Here is an 18,603-nt window from a genome sequence, read left to right as displayed (position 1 = left end):
GAGGAACAGAGAGAGAGAGAGAGAAACATCGATGTGAAAGGAACACATCGAGTGGCTGCCACCCGCACAACCGACCAGGGCTGGGCACAAACTGCAACCGAGGTACATGCCCTTAGCGGGAACCGAACCCGGGTCTCTCAGGACTGCAGGCCGATGCTCTAACTGCTGAACCAAACCGGCCAGGGCTGATACTGTTTTTTTTTTTAATTGTTTTGGTGTGCAGAAGCTTTTAAATTTGATGTAGTGCCATTTGTTTATCTTTTCTTTTGTTTCTCTTGCCCTGGGTGATATATCCATGAAAATTCTGGGATGTGCATGTCTGAAATTTTGCTGCCTACATTTTCTTCTAGAATTTTGATGGTTTCATGACTAACATTTAAGTCTTTTATCCATTTTGAATTTATTCTTGTGCATGGTGTAAGTTGGTGGTCTTGTTTTTTTTTTTTTTAATTTTAATTTTTCCCCCCTTTATTGATATTAGAGAAGGAGAGATAGATAGAAACATCAATGAGAGAGAACATTGGTTGGCCGCCTCCTACATGCCCCCCACTGGGGATCAGGCCCACAACCTGGGCATGTGTCCTGACCGGGAATCAAACCAGTGACCTCTTGGTGCATGGGTCAACACTCAACCACTGAGCCACACCGGCCAGACAAGTTTCTTTCTTTCTTCCTTTCTTTTTTGGCATGTACCTGTCCAATTTTCCCAGCACCATTTATTGAAGAGACTGTCTTTACTTCCATTGTATGCTCTTGCCTCCTTTGTCAAATATTCATTGAGCATAACGGCTTGGGTCAATTTAAGGGTTCTATATATATCTGTTCTTGTGCCAGTACCAGGCTGTTTTGATTACAATGGCTTTGTAGTATAACCTGATATCTGGTATTGTGATCCCTCCAACACTGTTACTTTTTCTCAAGATTGCTGTAGCTATTTAGGGTCCTTTTTTGTTCCATATACATTTTTGGAATATTTATTCTAGATCTGTGAAATATGCTGTTGGTATTTTAATAGGGATTGCACTGAACCTATAGATCGCTTTGGGTGGTATGGATATTTTATTTATTTATTTTTTAACCCTCACCTGAGGACATTTTTCCTTTTTTTTTCAGATAGAGTGGGAAGGAGACAGAGAAACATCGATGTGAATGGGACACATCGAGTGGCTGCCTCCCACACGACTCAACCAGGACAGGGGACAAACTGCAACTGAGGTACGTGCCCTTAGCAGGAACCGAATCTGGGTCTCTCTGGACCACAGGCCAATGGTTTAACCGCTGAGTCAAACCGGCCAGGGTGGTATGGACATTTTAATGATGTTAATTCTTCCAATCCATGAACGTGGTATATGCTTCCACTGGTTTATATCTTCCTCTATTTCTTTTTTCAATGTTCTGTAGTTTTCAATGTTCTGTAGTTTTCTGAGTATGGATCTTTTACTTAGGTATCTTAATTTTTTTGCCTTGATGGTTAAATGGGATTGTTTTTTTAGTTTCTCTTTCTGTGAGTTCATCATCGGTGTATAAGAATGCCATCAATTTCTTGACATTAATTTTGTATCCTGCTACTTTGCCAAATTCATTTATTAAGTCTAGTAGATTTTTGATGGAGTCTTTGGGTTTTCTATGTATAGTATCATGTCATTTGTGAATAATGACAGTTTTTCTTCCTCCTTTCCAATTTGGATCCCTTTTATTTTTTCTTCATGTCTGATTGCTGTGGCTAAGACTTCCAGTACTATGTTGAATAAGAGTGGCTAAAGCAGCCGTCCTGTTTTGTTCCTGTTCTTAGAGGAAATGATTTTCGTTTTTGCCCATTGAGTATGATGTTGGCTATAGGTTTGTCACATATGACGTTGTTGCTGTTAGCAACTTTTAAACATACAATACAATATTGTTAGCTATAGTCACCATGCTGTACATTAGATCCCCAGAATTTATTCATCTTATAACTGGAAGTTTGTACCTTTTGACCAACATCACTCATTTCTGCACCAACCAGCCCCGGGCAACTACCTATCTGTTCTCTGTTTCTGTGTGTGTGTGTGTATACACACACACACACACATAGTTAATTCTCACATGAAGATGTTTTTCCATTGATTTTTAGGTAGAGTGGAAGGGAGGGAGGGAGAGAGAGTGCAAGAGAGAGAAACATCAATGTGAGAGACACACATCAATCAGTTGCCTCCCTCATGATCCTGAACAGGCCTGGGATCAAACCTGCCACCCAGCCATGCACCCTTGACTGGAAATTGAGCCCATGACCCTTGGGTCCACAGGCCAGTGCTCAAACTGCTGAGCCAATCTGGCCAAGGCTTTTAAAAATATTTTTATGTGATATCTAAAAAAATTGAACTCACTCTGGTCAGTTTAACTCAGTGGTTAGAGTGTCAGCCTGTGGATCATAGAGTTGTGGGTTCAGCCAAGGTCACATACCTCAGTTGTGGTTCAATTTTCGGCCCTGATCAGGGTCGAGAGGCAACCAATCTATGTGTCTCTCTCTTTTTTTTTGATCCTCACCCAAGGACATTTCTCTGCATTTATCTTCAGATAGAGCGGGAGGGAGAGAGGGAGGAAGAGAGAGAGAGAAACATCAATGTGAGAGAGACACATCAGCGGTTGCCACCCACACGACCCTAACCGGGGCTGGGAACAAACCACAACTGAGGTATGTGCCCTTATTCCGCGCCTTTCTGGTCTGTGGGCCAACGCTCTAACCGCTAAGCCAAACTGGCCAGGGCGGTGTGTCTCTCTTATATTGATGTTTCTCTCTCTCTCACTCTCCCTCTCTCTCCCCCTCCAACTCTATCTGAAGATAAATGGGGAAAAAATCCTCTGGTGATGATTTAAAAAAAAATAAAAATAAAAAATCTGAAGTCACAGAAACAGAGAGTAGATTGGTGGTTACTAGGGTTAGGGGAGCGGCGAAGAGAGGATGGGGAGACACTGTCAAAGCCTGCAAACTTTCAATTATGAGATGAGTAAGTCCTGGGACCTAATGTACAGCATGTTGATTACAATTAATACTACTGTATTGTGTATTTGAACACTGCTAAGAGAATAAAACTTAAATGTTCTGAGTACAAAAAAAACAACAACTGGTAATTATATGAGGTGATGGAGGTGTTAACTAACCTTATGTGGTAATCCTTTCATAATATATACGTGTATCACATCATCATAATTGTACACCTTAAACCTACACAATGTTATATGTCAATTCTATCTCAACAAAGCTGGGAAATAGGCCATGAAAAAGAATGAAATCTTATAATTTGTGACAACATGGATGGACCTAGAGGATACTATGCTGAGTGAGTCAGAGAAAGACAAATGCCACACAATTTCACTTATATGTGGATTCTAAAGAACAAAGTAAAACAGAAACAGACTCATAGAGAAGAGATTGATGGTTGCCAGATGAGAGAGGGGTTGGGGTGTGGGTTTGGGTGAAAAAGGTGAAGAGAATAAGCAGTACAGATTAGTAGTTACAGAATAGTTACAGGGATGTAAAGTATAGCATAGGGAATATAGTCAATTATACTGTAATAACTATGTAATATAGGGAAGGTGCATGAGAACTAAACAAATAGACCAAAGTGAAGCCATGTTAGACATAGAATCTGCTATGTGCCACCAGATTACGACACTTGGTTCATCAGTCATGAGATAAGATTACTATCAATAGCTTGCCCATACCACAAATATTTACTCATACAAGGTGTATTTTGTGGTCTGTTTTCTTGCTCAAAGCCAAGAACTCTCTTTGTTTGGAGCTTGAGTCTCGCCCCTTCCAGCATCATAGGCATGGTGCCAGGTGGGTACTAGACTTATCGGGGGGACACTTTGTAAAGAATATGATTGTCTAACCAATATGCTGTATACCTGAAACTATTACAAAACAATATTGAATGGCAACTATAATTGAAAAATAAAAATATTTTAAAGCTGGGGGAAAAGTACTCACTTAATCCTCACCTTTTGAGGTAGTCATTAATAATGCTCCCATTTTACACATGGAGAAATTGAGGCCCAGAAATGCTTAGCTACTTGCTCAAGGCTACACAGCTAGTAAGTGGCTGGGCTGGGATGCCATCCCTGGAAGGGGGCTGCAGCCTTGAACCTCTTTGAGTACCTTCCTTTGTTGCTTTGGTGCACTGGGCAGGGGCTGTAGGCAGGACCCCAAGAGTCTGGCTGGGTGGTGAGGTTCTACACTACCGTTCTTGCCCCCCTTATTTTGCCCTTAATGCATCCCCACCCCTGCTCCATGTACTCCCCCCCCCCCCATCCCATGGTATGGGAGGGACAATGCCTTGATTAAAAGTAAGAACTTTGGCAGTGTACAAATCTAGATGTGAAATCTCCCCTTTGAGATTTCACCCAGCAACTTCACCCAGCATCAGATTTCCCCTCTGTAAAACTGCACATGGCTATCGGGAGAATGTGGGGAGGTTATGTATGGGGGGCACTGAAAGACATTGTGGAAGCTGAAGAGTTGGGGTGTGGCTCAGTTTTATTCCAGGAAGTTGTGGTCCCAAGTTCCCCCACCTTTTCCCAGCCCCCACCATTCCCTTTATTCACAGTTCCTCAATTGGGAGAAAGGGTGCAAGGTACTTCATTAAGCCATCCCCCTCTCATGTCTTGATTAGGGAATATGAGGAAACATTTTTTATATAAGCTTCTGAATTCTTTGAATTCCCTTTAAGCCCTGCCAGGTAGCTCAGTTAGAGCGTCACACTGATAAGCCAAAGTTGTGGATTCGATCCCCTGTCAGGGCAATACACACCAAGAATCAACCAATGAATGCATAAGTGGAACAACAAATTGATGTTTCCCTCTCTCTCTTCCTCTCCCTTCCCTCCTCTCTCTAAAACAAAAACAAAACAGGGACATTTTATTTCTGTCATTTCTTGCAAAGAAAAAGCTGTAGGAATATTCTCAAAAGTATTTTTTTTTTTTTTACTTTTAAAAAAGAAAGGCAGGGACAGCAGCTGTGACCATCCAGGGAGTGCCTCCATTTTTGGGGGCTGAACTGTCAGCAGTGGTCAAGGAGGCCTCTGGCAAGAGATAGTACTCTGCACCTCTAGTTCTTGTCTTGATTGTAGGAATGAATTCAAACAAGACACAACAAATAGCAGCAAAAGCAGGCAAAATTTTACTTGTAGAGAAGAAATACACTTAGAACCTGAGCAGGCAATTCAGCTGGCTGAGCCCAAACTGAGTGCCCTGAGTGGGCAGCTCAGCTGGTCAGGACACAACTGACTGCCCTAATATTTGGGAGTTTAGAGGATTTATACCCCTAGACTGGAATGCCCCTAGGCAAGGAGCAAGTCACCCCCTCCCTCATGTTTCAAAAAACATATCTTTAAGTTATAGGGCTCCTTGCCCTGGCTGGTTTGGCTCAGCGGTTAGAACGTTGGCCTGTGGTCCAGAGAGACCCGGGTTCGGTTCCCGCTAAGGGCATGTACCTTGGTTGCAGTTTTTCCCCGGCCCTGGCAGCCACACGATGTGTCCCTTTCACGTCGATGTTTCTCTCTCTCTCCCTCCCACTCTATCTGAACAAAAAATGGAAAAATGTCCTCGGGTGAGGATAAAAAAAAAAAAAAAGTTATAGGGCTCCTTCACCTAGCTATTATGCCACCAGTCAGACCACAGCCTAGAGCAACTCTGAATCTTCCCTTCTCACAAAGGAAAGGACCTGTTCCCTTGCCTCCATTGTCTATTTTCAGTTTGTCATGTCTCACACATACTTCTTGCAAACTCAAGGAGCCTCTTCCAGCTCATATCTTTTTATCTGCCAACTCTAACATCCCACTCCCCTTCAAGAGATATGAGCCAAATTCATTTGGGCAGTTGTTTTCTATTTTTATTTATTTATTTTTCTTTATTTATTTTTTTAGAGAGAGAGGAAGGGAGAGAGAGATAGAAACATAGATGAGAGAGAACATCTATTGGCTGCCCCTACTGGGGATTTGGCCTAAAACCTGGGCATGTGCCCTGACCGGGAATCGAACAGGTGACTGCTTGGTGCATGGGTTGATGCTCAACCACTGAGCCACACCAGCTAGGCTGAAAGGAATATTTTTAAAAGAAAAAAAGAAAAAAGAGAATTAAGGGCATATGGACTTTTCCTGTTACTGAACCTGTGGTTTTCAAACTCAGTCCCCAGGGAACCCTAGGAGTTCCATATACTGCTGCTGCTTTTCACCCAACTTTTATCAGTGCTGCCCACTACTACACCTCTCAAAATCTTTTATCTGAAAAGTTCTGAGACTACAAAGTTTGAAAAATAAGAGCTCTCAAAAAATTATTTTTGCCTCCCTCCACCCAGCTATCCTGTGCCCAAACCATGGAGATTGATAATGGAAAAAATAACATGGAACAAGCATTGAAAAGAGACTCACTAAAACAGTCAGGAGGTTTTTAGGGATCTAGGGCCTCTGCACTTCTAGTGCCTTAGTTCCCAGAGGTGCCATTGAGTTGCTAACCTGCTGCCAAAGGCAGCTCAAGGCTGAACCATAACATCCTGGAATAACAGAGACTTGTCCTCCTCCTTGTAGTTTGCATATTGAAACTAACCAAGCCCTGGTAATTTAGCTAGCATCAGTCATTTGCAACAAAATTATACTTTGTAGTTTTTGCCTTTACAAACTCTGCCTTCAACTATAGTGGAACCTAGATCCTCAAACTTAATTATTTCCTGAAGGCTGTTCAAAAATTGAAGCACATTTTTCCCATTAGAAATAATGTAAATTGAAGTAATCTGTTCCAGACCCCCAAAATGATTCCGTTTTAACCTTTCTTATATTCAGTACATGTCTAATGTACTGTTTAACCTTTAAACAAACACTTTAAAAACAAAAAGGACATAAAATGTAAATAACAATTTATCAAAAAGGAAATGGGATGTACAGTAAAACATGAAAAATTAATAATAATAAGTAGCAGCAACAAAAGCAAAAAAACCCAAAAATATTCACAGCACAATTTCCTGAGCTGTTAACAGCTAGCAACTGATTCACTCATGCATTCTCTCCTTTGTTTGTCACGGGAGAGACACATGACTGATCATTGCAGGTATCAGCATGAAAGGACTGTCGGGTTGAGAAGCAAATTGTTAGAGATGGGAGATGTTCGAAAACCAAAGTTTGACTATAAATGTTTTTTATTCTTTATTACAGCTTATACATTTTCTTGGTTAACAGGGTCTTCAGAGAATTCATTTATCTCAACCAGGCTCTCTGCCTTTCTGCCCCACTGTATTTTTCAGTTTTTCAAAACTGGTGCCCTCTTTCCTGCCCTAGGGCCTTGGGACATGCGGATCCCGCCACCCAGAATGTCCTTCCTACCTTGTCCTCCAAGCAGGCTATCAGACTGTGGCCTTGTTTAATTTTATTATTTCAGTCTCCCTATTTCTCCTGCCCTGGAATTTTCCTAGCTTCTTACTATCCTCTAACAGGCCATATGAAAATAGATGGCAGGTTGAATTTGACCCACAGGCCTTGTAAACTGTTCTACTGAGGAAACAAACCATGGATGGTTATATTTATCCATTCTATTGCTGATGGACATTTGGGTATGACAGAGGCATTATTTTAGTCATGTTTGCAATCCCACCCCATATATGCTCTCTTATTTCTCTACCTGTCCCTCAGATTGTGGCTTCTGGAATTATCCCCTGGACCCTACCTGCTGGACCAGTCCTAACCAGATATGAGTAGGGAGAGTTCTTGAAGGCACAGGCTGTGGCAAGAAGAAGGACAGAGCTTCCACCCCTGGGCCCCTGAAGCCTGCTCCAGGGGCTTCCTCTTGGCCCCGGATGTGGGCAGGGAGGGCTAGGGGATCAAGGGACGTATTACCCAAGACAGGAAACACCACACCCAGGCCTTAAAGAGAGAGATATGGCAGCAGCATGGAATTTGTGCCCAGGATTTGACCTACTGAATCTGCTGAAAAGATAAGTAACAACTGTTCCTGCTTCTGCTCAAAGCCCTAGTGGGGGAACTGAGGGCAAAGCAGGACCTCCAACCACATCCCCCAGAGGGACCCAAGGTTCCAAATCCCACGTGTTTTGTGGGCCTGACCCTCCCCATACGGGCAGAGGCTGGCCCAGCTATTGGTCTCTTGGTTCCCTCTTCTAAACCCTGCAGGATAAAGGCTCTTTCCTTCCCCCTCCTCCTCATCCTGGGGCTTCTGGTGTATGGCAAGTTGCTGTGTCCCAAGGATGAAGCCATCGATGAGAAGATCCAGGATATTATCAGCTCCCTAAGTAAGAAGTTTCACATCCAACCCCAGCAGGGGCCTCAGAGACACCTTGGAGGGAGGCATAGGTGGTGGCTGTGGGGTTGGGGGAACGCGACTGAGTCTTTCTTCTGCCCTATCACCCCTCCTCCCATGTTGGCCCCCACCTTTAGCCCCGAGAATGGGGCCTCAACTTTCTCTAATTGCACCCATACCCAAGGCTTATGGCCTCCTTCAGGAGGTGAAGTGAGTGTTATCTTTGAGGCCACCTTGACGATGACCCTTGGGTCTTGGGTTCCCAGAAAGTTGTTGGGTCATTCTCCTTCATACCCCACAGTGAGGCTTCATCGGGGGTCTGGGTTTGGGTGAGACAGAGACTCCTGTCCCCACCCCACAAACAATCCAGGCCTCCAGCAACTCCCCAGATCAGTGTGGACCCCTGAATCATTATGGCTCAGCCCAAGCCCTGAGCCCTGTCGTCATTCCCTACCCCTTGGAAGAAACCCCAAGGTACAGGCAAAGCCAGGGTCCTGCACAGAAAAGAATCTTTGTGGGACCCGGCTGGTGTGGCTCAGTGGCTGAGCGTCAACTCATGCACCAAGAGGTTGCTGGCCATGTGCACATATAGTGTACAACCCGGTTAACCACCATCACACAGAGACACTATGCTCACAGACACACATGGACACAGGAAGGCACCCTTGAAATACACAGACATGCCCACAGTGGTGGGGACACATACACCCTTGACAGACTCTTGTGTTTCCAACATCAAGTTCTCACCCTAGCCTGGATGACACTTGTCCCAGTCTAGACTCAATGCCCTAAAAGGCAAAGCCCAGCATCCCTGGTAGCACAAATCTAGGTGACTCAGGGTCCAGTTTCCTAAGAATCCTAACCTATTGGTCTTATAATCTAGTCCCTGAGAGATGCTGATTCTAGAACACTTGGTGCCCAGTCTTGAAAGGGACCTCAGACTCAAAAGTCACAGTCCGCAGTAGCATGCTCTAGTGGCTGGAGAAGGGTAAGAGGGTGGGGTCCTGGTTTTCAGGGTATCTTGGACTTTCCTTCCATTGCCACAAACCCTGTGATGGCACAGCCCTGTCTGATCCTGGGAGCCATGAGTTGAGATCACAAACATTCTTGGTGCCTGTGGAGTCCACCCAGACCCCAACCCAGGGATTCCCCTCTTTGGTCCTTCCTCCTAACCCCACTGTGGCCCTGGAGTTGGATTGAGACAACTGAATCAAAAGTGTGTGCAGGACCAGAGGAAGTGAATCTGGTGCCTTGCCCTCTCCCTCACTAATATGTGGGTGGGGACCCGGATATATATGCCTTTGTCTCTGAGTCCCACCCAATTGCCACCCTGAAACTGGACCCCAAGAAAGATCCCCTCAGAGCCCTTAATTCTAGCACAATCATCCTGCTGTCCCAGAGTGCAGACTTGGAGATCATATCTTATGGCTTGTGTGACCTTGGACAGGCAAGTCCCTTACTTTATATTTTTTATTTTTATTATTATTTTTTAATCCTCATTCGAGGATATTTTTTCATTTATCATCAGATAGAGTGGGCAGGAGAGAGAGAGAGGGAAAGAGAGAAACATCGATGTGAGAGACACATTGACTGGTTACCTCCTACACAACCTGACCAAGGCCAGGACGCACCTTAACCGAGGTACATGCCCTTGACCAGAATCAAACCTGTGACTCTTTGGTCCGTGGGCCGATGCTATAACCACTGGGCCAAACTGACCAGGGTGCAAGTCCCATTCTTGAGCCACTATTTCTTTTTTTTTTTAATCCTCACCTGAGGATAGAGTGGGAGGGAGAGAGAGAAAGAGAGAGAGAGAGAGAGACATCGACGTGAAAGGGACACATCAAGTGGCTGCCACCCGCACGACCAACCAGGGCCAGGGACAAACTGCAACTGAGGTACATGCCCTTAGAGGGAACCAAACCCGGGTCTCTCTGGACCGCAGGCGGACGCTCTAACTGCTGAGCCAAACCAGCCAGGGCGAGCCTCTGTTTCTTTATTCACCAACTGCCCAGACCCCTTTGGTAGCCAATATTCTTCCAGTTGCAACTTCCACAGGTCCCACTTCAAGCTAGCTTGAACAAAAGAAGGAATTTTCTGGATTATGTAACTGAGAGGCACAGGGTTAGAACATATTCAGGTATGGCTGAACCCAGGGTCTCAAATGATGTCTCCAGGACTCAATCCCCTCTAGGGTCTGCTTTCCTCAGTGTTGGTTTCATTCTCAAGCAGGTACTCTCCTGTCACAGCTCTAGGCTTACATTTGCCCAGTGTGACAACCCCAATGGAGGGGGGAACAAAAAAGAATACCTTTTTTCTTGGTTAACCCAACAAAAGTCCCAGGTCTGAGTTTCATTGGTTGAATCTGGCTAATTTGCCTGCCCCTGTGCCAAATCTTAGATTCTGATTGGCTGGGCCTGGATCATGTGCCCACCTTAAACCAATCCCTGATTATGACACATTTTCTTTCCTTAAAAAAAAAGAAAAGAAAACTGTTACCCCATGAAAAGGGTTGGTCAGGCAACCAACCCCATGGAACCCTCTCAGGCCACTATGACATGGTTGATGGGTTTCCACTGTCACAGCTGCCTTTTTCTCAACCTGCAGAGGGCTGGAGCCCAGTCTTGGCCCCATTTGAGCCAGGGAAATGTGCAAGTCTGTGGCCCTACCCCCTGCACCCATCCCTCAGATCAGAGCCAGCTCTCCTCTTGTCTGTCTCCTCTGTGGCTATTACATCATAAGGGGGGCAAATTGCTCAATGGCTGACTACCATCAGAAAGAGGAGCTGGCACTAACTACTGCTAAATTGACCTTCCTGGAGCAGACAAGGCTGGCAATAGTTTAGGAAAGAGAATGTTATATCCTCATTAGATCTTGGGGGACTATTCCAAAGCTGTCTTGAATTTAATCTCATATTTTAAACCTAGACCGTAACACTTCTTGCATATTGTCAAAAACTCTTACGTATTTTTTCCAAAGGGAGAAAACTGTAACACTCCAGACCAGTGCTGTCCAACACAGCAGCCATTAAACAGTTGAAATGTGGCCCCTCTGAATTGAAATGCACCATTAAGTGTAAATATACATTTGATTTCGAACACTTAGTGCCTTCCAAAAGGTAAAATATATCAAAAATGTTAAAATAACATCTATACACTGAAGTGATAATGTTTTGGTATATAATGTTAAATAAAATGTTATTAAAATAAAATTTAGCCTGTCTCTTTTTATCTTTTTAATGTGGCTGTTAGAAAATTTTAAATTAAAAATGTGGTTCATAATATATTTCCCTTGGAAGGCACTAGACTTAAAGAGAAAATTCTAGACGTACACAGTAAAATTTCTCTAGACTTAAAGAGAAAATTCCCTATGCACATTGTCTCATTTTAATCCTAGTTTTCAGGGTCAGATAGACATAAGAGTGTAGGCATATGAATGCATGAATATGTATATTTCTCTGGGTAAGCATGTGTGGAAGTATGTGAATAGGTGTGCTATGTGTATACGTGAGCAGATGTGTGATAGGGTATTTGGGACTGTATGTATGCAAGTTGTGTGTATGTGTCTGGGTAGGTGCAGATGTGTAAATGAGAGTGAGTGTGCTTCTGAGTATTTCTTTGAGTGGGGTCTTCAGTTTGAGGGAAAAGTAGTTTGAGGAAATGTGAAGGTGTGGATCTGACCTCAGTTTCAGATGTGGGTTGGAGTTACAGTGGTTAGCACCGTCGCTTCACATTTATTCCTTTCCTACATGGGGCCTTGAAGAAGTAGAATTTCTTGTAGTGGAGTGGAGGTACGGGATTTCGGCTGTGGGAAGGAAGATGTGGGGGACCCAGGAATCCTGCCTCTAAGACTGGCTGCCCCTACCCTAAAAGGTGGGACTCTGAGGTGCCACAGCTTCTCTCTTGAGATAGAGGAGACATGCCCTGGCCAGTTTGGCTCAGTGGTTGAGCGTCAGCCTGCAGACCAGAGAGTCCCAGGTTCAGTTCCTGCTAGGGGCACATATTACAAAAAAAAAAGAGAGAGAGGAGACAGGAGGATGAGGTTCATCCAGGTAGACACACACACACACACCTTCCTATAAAGTTCCTAATCATTTAAAAAACATAATTTTATTAAATATAATTGACATACAACATTACATAAATTTAAGGTATATAAGGTGTTGATTTGATACACTTATGTATTTCAAAATGATGACTGTAGCATTAGCTAATACCTCTATCACAAGTTCCTGACTATTCTGGTCTGCCTCTAGGTCTGTGGGCTTCTCTTCTTGGTTCTTCCTGAGACCTCTGGTCTCCTAAGACCCCTCTTGATCTGGGGGGTGTGAGAATGCCCCAGGGTGGGAGGGTTTTAGATCCCTGAAAAGAGGAGACTGACCTCTCCTTCCTCCCCCTCACCCCAACCCGGAGATTTCTTCATCTGCCGAGACACCTTCCGGTGGCTGGGGATATGTGTGGACAGATTGGCAGACTGGGGACCATGGATGCTGAGGAAATCTACATAAACCAGGAGGCCGGGATGCAGGCAGCAGCCTTCAAAGACAAGCAACGGGAGGCCCCAGTCAATAAAAAAGGTTAGGTACCTCAGCATGGGTTGGGGTAAAGAATGAGGGTTAGAATGGAAGAAGTAAGGAACTGAGAGTAGGGGCTGGAGGGCTTCTTCCCCTTTCCAAAAAGTGTTTGTGTGTGCATGTGTATCTCTCAAACACTCACATACCCTCTTCTCTTAACCAAGAAGCAGATCTTAGTTAACGTTTATCCCCAGAAATGTGTTCTGTGCAGGGGTTTGTTGAACCAAGATTTCTGAGGTCTCCTCCCATCCCCACCCCACCCCAGAGCTCCAGGCAGGTTTCCAAACCCGTCCCACTGACCCACCCACAGGTGTTGATGACCCTGACTATGAAAATATCACCTTGGCCTTCAGAAACCAGGACCAGCCAAAGGGCAATCATTCACCACCCAAGAGTGAGGGTAAGTAGCTGCCTGCCAGCCCACACCCCACAGCCTTTGGAGGGGTCTGTGGGAGGGCATTGCAGGGACAGCAGGCAGCATGTGGAGGTTGGGATCAGCAGCATAGAGAAAGGTGTCAAGACTTATGTGAGACAGTGGTGAGGGTAGCTTTGTAGGTGATGATGATGGCATGGGGTGATTGTGTAGGTGGAAGTATGGTGAAGGTTTGGGTTATGGTGATAGTGAGTAGGTGACAATGTAGTGGATTAGGAAGGAATCACCTAGACAGAGTTGATGAAGGTGCTGTTGATGGGGACAATGCTGGCAACAATCTGCACTAATGTTAATGGCTATTGATGACAGCTACTGCTGACATTGGTGATTGTTGGTGATGGGAATGATAAGTGGGGCATGATGGTGACAGTGTTAGAAACAAGTGCTGGTAGTACAATGTCAGGGTGCTTGTTGGTGGCAGCGTTGTTGATGGTCAAAGCTGCTAATGGTATTGGGAAGAGTGGGTGAGATGACAGAGCTATTGTTGGTGTTGGAATCAGTACTAATAGTCCAAGTGGTGGCGTTGAACCCTGGACATCACCTACCCTGCCTCTGCCCCAGTCCCAGCCTGGTCCAGGCCATCCTCGGACTCTATCCAGGCCTTCCATTGGTTGCACAAAGCCATCATGAGCTTGTACATTCTTCTCACCCTGTTTTCCATCATTCTGTTGGCCTGGGTCCTGGTGAAGAGTGAGTGAACTTTTGGTTTTGGTGTGTGGTGGGGGAGGGGACTGGGGCAGTGTGGAGGGGTCCTCAGGAGCTGGGGAGGCCCAGTGTTTCCACTGTTTCCTTTCCCCCTAGTTCCTCTCCCTTCCCCCAACCCCTGCTCCCAGGGCTGCAGAACTGGGGCACTTCAAGGGTTTTCCAACCTCCCCCATCCTGAACAGATTCTGAGATGTCCCAGGAGCTGCTGGTCTTGAAGAAGGAGATCTGGAATGGTGAGGGGAGGACCTGGGGGAGGCCCAAGGGATCAGGGTGGGGGTAGAGAAAAGAGCAGTGATACAGACATCCCATCCACACCCTCAGTCTCTAGCTCAGCATGTGAGTGCCAAGAAAGGCAAAAACAGGCCTGGAGCAACATCCAGCAGAGCGTCAGTGATGCCAAAAAGCGCATTGACACTGTCAAGAATGATGTCCAGACTGGGAATGAGAAACTGAAGACGCTGTCAGCAGGTGCCTCTGTGGACCTTCACTGCCCAGATTGTGGTGCAGGGGAATCTGGGGGGTGGAGTGGGTGGGGGACAGCCCTCCCAAGGAGCAGGATTTGGAGTGGTGATGGATGTCCTTCCAGTAACTTGCAGGTATTTAAATGCTGCTGGGAACCCCCAGTGCTGGTCTCTGCAGCACCCCAGCCTGGGGGGTTGGGCAAGGACGGGACTTCCAATAAAGGTGGGGGCCTTATCTGAGGCCCCACCCCAGTTTTTTCCTGTCTTCTTCCACCCTAGGCATAAGCCAAATCACGACTCAATTACAGAAAATCTCTGAGCTGCTGCAGAAAATGCCAAATCAATGTAAGTTGGGGCCAGAGGAGGTGGAGCTATCGATTTGGCCTTAGCTTCTCTCCCAGGGGAGATTTGCCTGATCTTGGATCTCCACCTCCCTCCTCCACAGAGCCCACACATAAATAAACAAGAAAACAAGGAAGCCTGGATGACAGGGTGGTACCTCCCAGTAAAGATGAAACATGGGGGCCCCAGCCTGGTCTGAACCTGTTCCTCATCCCCACATATAAAAAATTATATGTCAAAAAAAAAATTATATGTCATGGTGAATGAGTGTTGTGGAGTTGTGTGTGTGCAGGGGTCAACATTTCATGGAGGGCAGTTATTTCACTGTGTTCCACAAGAAGGTGTTTTGGGTGAATATTGAATGTGGGAGTCACAGAGGGTGTGGTATGCACACCTGTGTCTCTGTCCATGTGACATGTATGTCTCATAGTATGTTGTGAGTGTCATGCATATTACAGTGGGTGGCAGTGTCAGCAGGGATCACAAAGGTGTGTTACAGTAAATGTGGGTGTTGGTGACATATGTTACCCATGCATGTTTCACTGTCAGTGTGAATATGCATGAATATCCTGCAATGTTATGTATAAACGTGTCATGGTGAAAGTGTGTGTGAAACACACTATGGGAATGTAACATTGTAATTGTAGGTGTCACAGTGTGTGCCCTGTCACTCCCCGTGCCTGCATGAATAACTGTGTGTCAACGTGACTGTGCCTGATTATGTCACTGAGGGTACTCAGAGCATGTACACACGTGTGTCTGTTTGTTTCTCCATTCACATTTTGTGATTCATGGAAACAAAGGCCAAGGAAAAGAAATGTGGCTTTCAGATCTGTTATTGAGGCGACTGGGGGGCTTTGGGGCGGGTGTGCCAATGCCTGGACTTGGGGAATGGGTAAAGTCACACAGTGAACAGATGGACGTTATTCCAGAAACGCTGGGGACACGAGGGTGTGTGAGGACGATGTCCCGAGTGGGTCCCTGTGTCCATGAACATGTACCCACGTAGTAACTGAGTCCCTGTGCCCTTGAGTTTGTGCCCATGAGGGTTTGTGGCCTGAGATGTACATGTGTACACATGTGCACCTGAAACAGAGATGTGTGCCCATCATCAAACGTGTGCCCCTGAGCATGTGACCATTGATGCTACTGTCTCCCTGAGTGTGGACAAACCAAAGCCAGCTAGAGCCCAGGCCGCGGGACCGCACTCCTGGGTCGAGCTCCACGGACACACAGGCCCCCTAGCGGTAGGTCTTTGGAATCACTGCGCGTGCGCCGAGCCCGCACGCCTGCCCACCGCAGCACCTGCGCACATTGGGCCATTTACGGCACCGTAAAGCAGCTCGGCCGAGCTGAGGGCCGCAGTTCCCGGTGAGACCTTGCCCGCCCGCACCCCTTGCCTGCACCTGATCTAATCGGCTTCCCGACTCTTCTCTGCGGACCTATGGGTCCTGGGCAGGGTCTCGGCGTCCGCGATCGCTGGACCGCCCACTCTGGCCCACCCAGGAGGACCGCAAGGAGGGGTGGGCTCCTCCTCGGTCCCTCTGCCCGCTCCATGCCGGGGATCTTCGGGCCCTGGCCTTCCCGCGGTTTGGCTCGTTACCTCCATCTCAGCCCAATAGAGGGGTCTCAACACAACCCATCCCGTCTCGCGTGCTAGGCCCTCTCCATGTAGGCGGCTGCTCACCTGCATGTGAAGAGGGGTGTCCTGGAGGCCCTGGGATCCTGCTGGTCTTCCCATTCCCCATGTAGACTTCTTGGGGGCCGACTCAGCATCCCCAGACCCCTCCGGCCTCTAGCCCGGTTCCTGTCTGGGGGCTGGGTTCTCAGTACCCCCTTCCGACCCCACCCTGGGCGGCTTCACACCTGAGTGGGCGAGGGTGGAGAAGAGAGGGTGTCTCCCGCCCTTGGGACCCCTTCCCCCACTCGCTGCCACCCCCAACCGCGGGGCCACAGTGTGGAGGTCTCAGCACACGTTCGGGGGTTTTCTTCTACAGCCCTTTCCGAGCCTCTTCCCCCCATCGACTGCTGTGGCTTCTAGCGCTGGGATGGAGAATCACAGCGCCTCCTCCTGGCTCCCTTAAACCCCGGGTTTGATGATCAGCCCCCTCTCTCTAGTCCAGTTAATTGTCTTTCTAGAGCACACCGAGGTGAGGAGCTCCCAACGCCCCCCCCTCCCCCCAGTCTTTCTTATAAATGCAGGTCCATCCTTGTCCCAAGGAGGCATGCTTCATGCATGCCAGGTTGGCGTTGCTTGCTCGGAGTTGGAAGCGTTCCCAGTGTCCCTTCCTGGCTTGCCCCGTGTATCTTGTTTGTTTCCCAAGCTTCCAATACTGGCCGTTCTCGACATGCCCTACTCCCACGTTCAGTGTCACCGGCTTTCCGCATGGGAGAGGTGTGGAAGTTAGCTTCACCTGCAGCAAGTCAGTGCTGGAGTGCACTCCAGAGTCCCCTTCCAGCCCTAGGTCTGAAGTCCCCACCTCCCTGTCCTAGTTTTCTAGTTGCTGTCACAGGTGGTGGAGGGGGCATAAAGGTGCTTTTCACATACAAGTAATCACCTGGGGATTGGGGTTTGCGTCTCCTTGTGGTCCCATTCTTCTCTCTCCCACCTTACCCCCTAACCCCTCTCTTTCCCCGTTTGCCCTTCTCTGGAGGCTAGATTTACTCCCAGGTGAATGCTTTTTCCTTCCATATCTGTTCCCATGTAGGAAGTCAGTGATAGACCATGTGGGGGTGGGCTGGGGGCCCAGCGTTCTTTCTCAGGCCCCTGACACTGCTGTTGCTGATCTCCCCTCGCAGGGAAGCTGCTGCAGCATGGAGGCACGCTTCACACGTGGGAAGTCGGCACTGCTGGAGCGCGCGCTGGTGCGGCCGCGCACCGAGGTGAGCCTGAGCGCCTTCGCGCTGCTCTTCTCGGAGCTGGTGCAGCATTGCCAGAGCCGCGTCTTCTCGGTGGCGGAGCTGCAGGCGCGCCTTGCTGTGCTGGGCCGCCAGGTGGGTGCGCGCATTCTAGATGTGCTGGTGTCCCGTGAAAAGGGTGCCCGGCGAGAGACCAAGGTGCTGGGCGCCCTGCTCTTTGTCAAGGGTGCCGTGTGGAAGGCGCTTTTTGGCAAGGAGGCCGACAAGCTGGAGCAGGCCAACGATGATGCACGCACCTTCTACATCATTGAGCGGGAACCGCTCATCAACACTTACATCTCGGTGCCCAAGGAAAACAGCACGCTCAACTGTGCCAGCTTCACTGCAGGCATCGTGGAGGCGGTGCTCACTCACAGCGGCTTCCCTGCCAAGGTCACAGCACACTGGCACAAGGGCACCACGCTCATGATCAAGTTCGAGGAGGCTGTCATCGCCCGAGACCGGGCCCTTGAGGGCCGCTGACCCCATTGGAAATAAAGGATGAGAGAGCTCCCTTCCCAAATGTGTCTTGTGTGGAAGCCTCAGAGATTCACTCAGCACAACATGGATCCCTGTTCCATTCTGGTGAGGGAGGCCAAGGTCCAGGCTGTTTATACCATGGGGAGGGCCAGCTTGGGCTTTCAGATAGGGTTGAGGGAGTCCAGGGACATTTGAGAGATAACCAGGCAGAAGGAGTTGCTGGAGTTGGGGAGATGCTGGTAGTTTCTGGAATCACAATTGGAGGCTATCTAGGCTGGAGGTGTGTGTGGTGGTGGTGGTGGTGGTGGTGGAGGATCAGGCAAAGAGACACTCCTTTAGACCAGGGACTAGCACACTTTTTCTGCAAAGGACTGGGTAGTGAATAGTTTGTGCCCAGTAGCAGGGTAAGGATTGGGTATGGTTATGCACCT

At 47.5% G+C, this 18,603-nt stretch overlaps 2 protein-coding genes across 3 annotated transcripts; both read left to right on the top strand.

The window, feature by feature from the left end:
• The first annotated feature begins 12,536 nt into the window (after nt 1-12,536).
• MCEMP1 (mast cell expressed membrane protein 1) lies at nt 12,537-16,078 on the top strand. Of its 2 annotated transcripts, XM_036240909.1 has the most exons (7): nt 12,545-12,856; nt 13,164-13,253; nt 13,848-13,976; nt 14,174-14,224; nt 14,313-14,459; nt 14,732-14,797; nt 14,898-14,918. In XM_036240909.1, coding segments are annotated over exons 1-7 (609 nt in total). In that variant the 5' UTR covers nt 12,545-12,732; the 3' UTR covers nt 14,900-14,918. The 2 variants fall into 2 exon arrangements, 1 of the variants encoding a protein (XP_036096802.1); XR_004956468.1 differs by having other exon boundaries at nt 12,537-12,856; nt 14,313-14,797; nt 14,898-16,078.
• A 54-nt stretch (nt 16,079-16,132) lies between these two features.
• Nucleotides 16,133-18,215, top strand: TRAPPC5 (trafficking protein particle complex 5). The gene is made up of 2 exons (XM_036241048.1): nt 16,133-16,165; nt 17,594-18,215. Exon 2 carries the CDS (start codon nt 17,609-17,611, stop codon nt 18,173-18,175), a length of 567 nt encoding a protein of 188 aa, XP_036096941.1. The 5' UTR covers nt 16,133-16,165; nt 17,594-17,608; the 3' UTR covers nt 18,176-18,215.
• The last annotated feature ends 388 nt before the right edge of the window (nt 18,216-18,603 follow it).

The sequence above is a fragment of the Molossus molossus genome, unplaced genomic scaffold, assembly GCF_014108415.1.
Source record: "Molossus molossus isolate mMolMol1 unplaced genomic scaffold, mMolMol1.p scaffold_m16_p_4, whole genome shotgun sequence".
Taxonomy (NCBI): Eukaryota; Metazoa; Chordata; class Mammalia; order Chiroptera; family Molossidae; genus Molossus; species Molossus molossus.
This window is presented reverse-complemented; position numbering and strand designations above follow the sequence as displayed.